Source organism: Mesitornis unicolor, unplaced genomic scaffold (genome assembly GCF_000695765.1).
Source record: "Mesitornis unicolor isolate BGI_N332 unplaced genomic scaffold, ASM69576v1 scaffold25996, whole genome shotgun sequence".
In the NCBI taxonomy this organism is placed as follows: Eukaryota; Metazoa; Chordata; class Aves; order Mesitornithiformes; family Mesitornithidae; genus Mesitornis; species Mesitornis unicolor.
The window spans coordinates 9,175-16,165 of NW_010190697.1; the positions used below are offsets into that span (position 1 = coordinate 9,175).

At 38.7% G+C, this 6,991-nt stretch overlaps 1 protein-coding gene across 1 annotated transcript; it reads right to left on the reverse strand.

Moving 5' to 3' along the window:
* Positions 1-206: 206 nt before the first annotated feature.
* On the reverse strand, positions 207-6,886 carry FNTA (farnesyltransferase, CAAX box, alpha; the record flags this gene model as incomplete). Its single annotated transcript, XM_010186488.1, has 8 exons — positions 207-335; positions 1,282-1,453; positions 1,934-1,996; positions 3,679-3,827; positions 4,260-4,386; positions 5,130-5,234; positions 6,082-6,196; positions 6,781-6,886. Coding segments are annotated over 8 exons (966 nt in total), but the record flags the coding sequence as incomplete, so codon positions are not given.
* Positions 6,887-6,991: the final 105 nt, after the last annotated feature.

The following is a 6,991-nucleotide window of genomic DNA, read 5'->3' on the forward strand; positions in this document are numbered from 1 at the left end:
GGGTGGTGAGACACTGGCACAGGTAGCCCAGGGAAGTCGTGGATGTCCCCTCCCTGGAAGTGTTCAAGGCCAGGTTGGACAGGGCTTTGGGCAACTTGGTTTGGTGGGAGGTGTCCCTGCCCATGGCAGGGGGGTTGGACTGGATGATCTTTAAGGTCCCTTCCAACCCAAAACATTCTGTGACCCTATGAGAGCTTAACACTGCTTTACTGCTGCTTGTCTGTCACTGTGCTCTGTTTGGTGGTCGAGGTGTACTTGTTCTTAAGGGACCTTCCAATGTACCTCCAGTATTCCTTCCGGATGGTGTCCTTTTCTTTAGCCAGAATTTCACACAACTATGAAAGAAAATTAAAAGATTGGATTGTTATATCAAAAGCTTACAGAATTCTTAAATATCTTTATAAAATGCAAATATACGGCTCAGCCAGTATTAGAAACACCTTTCTTAGTAACATTTGTTTTATTCACCAAATTTGCAGCTGTCCAGTGACCTCAAACTGATGTCAACTCCAATTGGTGGTCAACCAATCTGACACCGCACAAAAATCTTTCCAGTCCTATTTCAATTGCAACCGCTTCCCTGTGAGTCTCTCTCATTTGCTGTGTAAAATTTATATGGTATGAACACTGTCTACATATTGTTCGAGTTAATTCCCTTTTATTACGCAGATGCCATTGCCTTACTCAGTGAACCAGAGTTGAGAAATAGGAGCTTCAATGCCTAAATAGATGACAAAGTCAAATACAGTGAAATAGTATAAAGGGACATGAATCTGGGAGGTACAACTGCACTTATTTACACTATTGTTGTGTTTTACTATCAAGGAAAAATGTTGGAACAGAGACCCCAAGCAAGAACTGCAGCTCTCATTACAGAGTTCCAGTCTGTCCCACAGTGAATGAAAAGCTTTCTTGTAAAAACTACACTGCAAAACACAGCAATGTGTTCTCTGAATATGAAAAAAGAGATGTACCACATTGCTAGTAGTCATTTATACTCTGCAGAAGTGGTGCCTGACATTCCTTACTGATTTCCCCAGTGCCTGCTGGCCTTTCAGCTAATTCTGTCAGCTTTCTTAGAAAGACCTAGAAAGTGCAAAGGGAGCTTGAGATTGTTTCGATACAGATACTCTGAGAACAAGATTAAACTCTTCATAGAGCTCCTGCAATTAACAAGTAACTCATTTTGTTTAGGAAAATCAAACCCATTTTGTCAGGATATAAAACAAGAAAGGAATAGATGGCATCCCTCAGAAGCAAAATCAAGCTCTCAAAACATACCTCCAATGCCTTGTTTAGTGTTTCCTCCTTGTTATCACACTGGTTCTCAAGCATATCTTCATATATGTCCACAAGAAAAGCAATCAGATATGGTGAACTGTGACTGGGCTGTAAATTCAACAGTTGCTCTAACAGATTTGGATACTTAGAAAGACCACGATCCTGTAGAATCCTAGAACAGAGGTTGATAGGCTTGAAATGTAATGCTGGGGAATCTGGTGTGAAGAATAACATTTTTGTTATGACTTCTTTATTTGGAGATCAGTTTTGAAATAAGGGTGCAAGTACAAGTCAGGCAGAAAGTAAGCAGCATGCAATACAGCTTAATGTTGTAGTATGCTAGCATATGCTCAACAGAAATCAGACTGAAAGCATGCTCATTGCTTCCTACTCTTGTGCTTTTGAACCCAGTAACACTACAGGTCAAGTTTTTACAAGCATAAGAAGTACCTGAAACCCTCCCACACAAACTACAGGGCCAGAAACTTAGTGGAAAGTTACACAGAATTAGTTTAACCCCTTGTGGAGGGTTTTGCCTGCCTGCTTAAGCACACAACACCAGAATGAACTGCAACAAGCTCTTTCCAGTTAAGAGCCAGACATCAGGCACCTTCTACAGATACTCTCTGCCCCATAGAGAAGGATATCTCACCCTTTTAAATAGTTCCAAGCGCTCTCATTGTGTGGCACTGCTGTGATCATCTCAAGAGTGTAACTGTGAGAAAAAGATAGTAGGTCAGGAATGCAACCACCAACAATGCAGTCAGAAATTACCTGAATGTGCTCACTCTCAAATACAGCCTTCTAGTCTGTATTTCAGAATCTTTTTTCAGATCATCTCAGCTGGGTCACATATCAGAAATGTCTTGCAATATAATCACTGCAAGTCTCAGAAGGGCAGACATTGTGAGAATGGTTTTAAATTCTGAAGTGTTCAATTTGCTGCATTTTATACAATAATGAAACAGTTGTCAAAATTATAAGCAATAACAGTACAAAACAACATAATATACTCTCTCGGTATGCTAAAGGAATAACTTGTGTCCTGATATACAGAAATGGCAAGGGGTTGAAAAGGGCTGGAGTAATCAAAGCTCAGGGTGAGCTATGTTAAATATGACTGCATGTGGTATGTTCTGTACTTATTTGCAGAACTTTTTTTTTCATAAGGCTGCACTTGAGCGAGCCCACAAAAAGGCAGAACTTGAGTTTTGAGCTCACACAGCCTTCTGCAGCAGTTTTTTTAAAGTGACAGCTAGGCAACTCCTCTAAAAGCAAAGCAACAAGAAGCACCTGCCATACAGCCACAAAGCCACATTTCATCCTCACAAAACAGACTTTTTGCTCTTACTCAGCATAATCAGGCATTCAGCTGATTTTCAGACAACAGATACTGATAAAAAAAAGTTCTATAAGCAGTACTGGGAAAAAAACCCAAAGAACAAAACAACTCTAAACCTTTTTGAAGCTTCTAAGTCATAGAACTGCAGGAAAGTTATAAACTGGAAGAGAAGTACAACTTACAGCAGTTCGCAAAGAGTCATGAAAGGTGTGGGAGGGGCTAAGATCCTCTATGAATATACCAATGGACCTCTTCAGAGACTTAGTCTTTCTTCTGAAGAATAACTCAAAATAAAAAAGACTACCTTCTTTTCATTGCTTCAACTTAGATAAATATCTTCTGATAACCATCAACCCTGATTAGCAGTCTGAGATGTGAAAACCACACAAGGAAGCTTCCCTTACCACCATCAGTAGTAAAATAAATGGCTAGAATCCCAGCTTGTCTTCAGTTACAAACATACCACTTCAAAACTGTTTCCAAAGCTCATTTTCCTCAAAACTAGCCAACTCAAGACAGGGTGTCATCTTAGTGCTGACCACATACCCCCTGAAAGCTCCTTTCTTTTTGCAGCTCCATCAAATTCTTCACAAAATGCAATTCCTCTTCCTACAACCCACACTATCTTTAAATCATTGTGGCTACTGTACTATTAAAACAGCAGTTTAATACAACACAGAGTGATTCTCCTTCCAAGCTTTCTGGAGGTAGGATGTAAGATACTAACGAACAGCATAACTTATGTGGTTCCAGCATTACATATTTTCTGCAGGTTGTTCCACTATAGCTAGTTGACTATAAGAAAAAAGAAGTTTTGTTGGTACAATATGAGAATAGTGTGCCCAGGGTAAGCATAGCTTGCTTCAGAACTACCCAGTAAGTCAGTGATACTGAACACATCTACATATGCACTAACACTTGATCTGCTATCCATTAGAGCAAGCATAAAAACTGCACTAAAAACAGGAAAGATGAGCCCACAGGGACTGTCAAAGTATTCCTTTGCTTTCATGTAATGGAGAATGCTTAACATAAGTATGAACAGCATTACTAACTGGACTTCTCTGTCTAGGACTGCTGGATCATCATAGCCAGTGGTGCTGAAAATTACAAAGTGTCGTTGGTTCCAAACAGAGTTGTTCCTCACATCTTCCCTCAAAAGCTGGTCTACATATTCCAGTTCGTTGTCCCATAATTTGAACTCCTGTGAAAAGAGAAGGAAGAGAGAGTATTACAATCAAAAGGGTTTGTTTTTTAAAACTTATTCTCCTTGCTCCTAAGTTCTCTGAACATCAGATACAGAGACTTCTTTATAAGAAACCAACACAAAGTTCAGAGAGATAAAAGGAAGGGTGCGCTACGAACAGGCTACACTATTCAATTGCACACAATGGCATTAGCCCATCACTAAATTCACACAGATAACACTAAGCAGCCAACAACAGAACCTTTCTAAACTCGCTTCCTATAAGGCAAGTTCATACCTCACGTCTACCACACGTTAAAATGCAATTATTCTCCCCCCTTCAGCCTTAAGAAACAAAGTGCCAAATGCAATTCAGATTGTATTTAAGAAGAAAAACTCTACAACCTGAGCAGGTTATTCAGTGAATCAAGAGTTCTGTGGATACAATACCTGAATAACCCATTGTCTGTGTTGCCATGCATGGTAATTTTTGGCGTCTTGGTTAAGAATGTCAGCTATGAAGTCAAGCTCTTGGGATGGATCCTGCAGCCACTCCACCAACACCCGTCTATGATGCCTAATGACAAGAGCAGCAAACTGTTTTTAGAACAGTCTAAACATTTTTGTTAATGGGTGGTCTGTACTAAAACTGCATATAGCAAGTGCACTACTTAAAAGGAAATGCTATTTAAATACTTCAAATTAAATATACCAAAGCATTTCACTTGGCTCTGAAAAACATATGATGTGTACTTACAGTATAACAATTTCTAACTACACGTACATATTGGCCAATCACCTCCTTTTACAGAAGTTACATTTACTTGAAGTAATGTTTCTCTTTTTAACACTCATGGCCAAAGTCTTCAGCAGAATAAAATTTTCTAGTACTACACAATTTCTCTAGCAATAACAATCCTACTGTTTTGCTTATTCCCCTTCACTGTGGAAAAACCCAACAACAGGTAAGCAAACTCAGAGCCAATAAAATAAAAAGATACTAATTTCTATTTGTCTTTTTGTTTGCCTTTTCATCAGTCATTTTTTTGATCTGTCAGACTTATTTTGACAGTTTAAGAAACTGAAATTAAATTAAAACATGACCTTGTGAGCACGTCATAATCGTAAGTTTAGAACAAACTGCTAAAGAGGACTTTGGCAGTGATGCTGATGGAACTCCTCCACTACTTCTACTGCAGTCAATGCAGGAAGCAACTCTTAACATCTTCTAGGATCAATGATCACAACTTATTCTAGGCAATTTACAAAACAAAAGTTATCTGCAAAAATATTAAGAACTGAAAAACCCCATGATTTTACCAGACTTGATAGTTCTTTGGCTGATCTTCAATGATAGCTGTAATATACTTAAGTTCCTCATGGAGATCCTTTCCCAAAGACTGCAGGAGGACTCTCCGGAAATGCCTGTATAAAAGTCAAGCATTCAAACACTGCAACAGGGCTTTCCTAAAGTTCACAGAGGATAACACAGAAGAACCTTTCTCCACAGTTCTTCTAACAAATATTTAGTTAAAAGGAGTGCAAGAAACTAAACCACATATCCAGTTCTGTTAAAGGCCATTCATTACCAAAAAGTGGAGAACTGGAATACAACTGGTTACAACACTGTCATCTAAGATCACAGCAGTCCTTCTTCAGATTAACCTCTGGTCTACCCACACCAGTCTTATAATCACAGAAACTACAACTTCTGTGCTTAAAATAATGTAAAATTCCTGATGTTATGCAAGTTAGTGGACTAAAGATGTACAAGAGGTACTTGTTAGTGTTCATGAATTACAAGGCCCTATTCTGAATGCTGGAAATTCACTGTTTATTCCTTACCTAACTGAACATTAACCTGACATCTCTTTTAAAATGCAGTATGGCAAGTATGCAATTATTTAGCAGGAAATAACAGCTATCATGCTTTTATGTCTCTTCTTGAGGTCAACTGAGGGCATCTTCACCATTCTACCAAGGCCACGTTATCAGCTAAGTTATCTAATTTTAAAGAGCAAAGTTATTTTGTGGCAACTCCTGAGCTTGACTGATAACATCCTCAAAGCCAAAAAAGCAAGAATCACCAAATCAAAATGAGACATGGAAAATACTGAGGAAAGGCTTTCTTCAGAAGCTCACTGGAAGTCTATACTGCTCCTGTGTGTAAATGCAACTAATCATGCCCTGATTAGACTAACAAAATCATTTAAAGACTTAAGAGGTCAGCAATCAAATCATGATAGAAATAATTCCCTGAACAATCACTTACCATACTGTGTAGTTTGCAGCATTTAAGTCAATGGCATCTGCTGTCAGCCTGAAAGCTCTTTCGCTTCTCTCATCCCGCTGCAGAACAGCCCGGAAGTAATCATACACATCTCTAACTAAATAAATAACAGGATCTTATCCAAGGATATGAGACAATGGTGTGATTAGGGGGTAAGGTTAATAAGCCTTTGAAGCTACTTCCTATTTTGTGTACTTTTAAGTATACCTCTTTAAAATCATGGCTATATATTGCTTTGAGAGCACTTTTGATTGAAGTCTTTAAACATTATACCAAAAAGCTGCAAAAACATCTTACAAATACAACACCTGAATAATATGAAAAAAAAAGTTCCTCACAGTTTACTGACACTACTTCCCCAGCTGCAATAGCTTCACACATCTCTCTTCTACTTGTGGGCTAGAAATGCCTTATTATGTCAATCGTCTGTTGTACTAGTTCTCAAACCACATGATTTTAAAATAAAACCTTGTCTGTTAACATGTCAGGTGAATATTCATCTTCAGAGATGCCTGATGAAAACACACACAACCACCATAAGACAGTGAATATTTAATTATTTTTTTTCCACAGTAGTACTCTCAAAAATACATTATCCAAAAGATGAAGTCTTGCTTTAACAACACAAAGGACAGATACATGGTTAATCAACTTTTGCTACAGAACATACTTAAAACTTACATTTTTCACTGTAGATGATCTGAACAACAGGATTCGGACCATCACTTTGAGGTACAGGTTCGATATCTGCCCATTCCTTCCTGTCCCTGTAAATATAATTTTTTATCTTTCAGTGCTTCCAAAAAGAAGAGTCGCAGCGCTGGGACTGGGCTCGGCCACACCAGCGGCTTCCCGCGCTTCGCTCCACGCCTTTCTGCTCCAGCTGGCGACA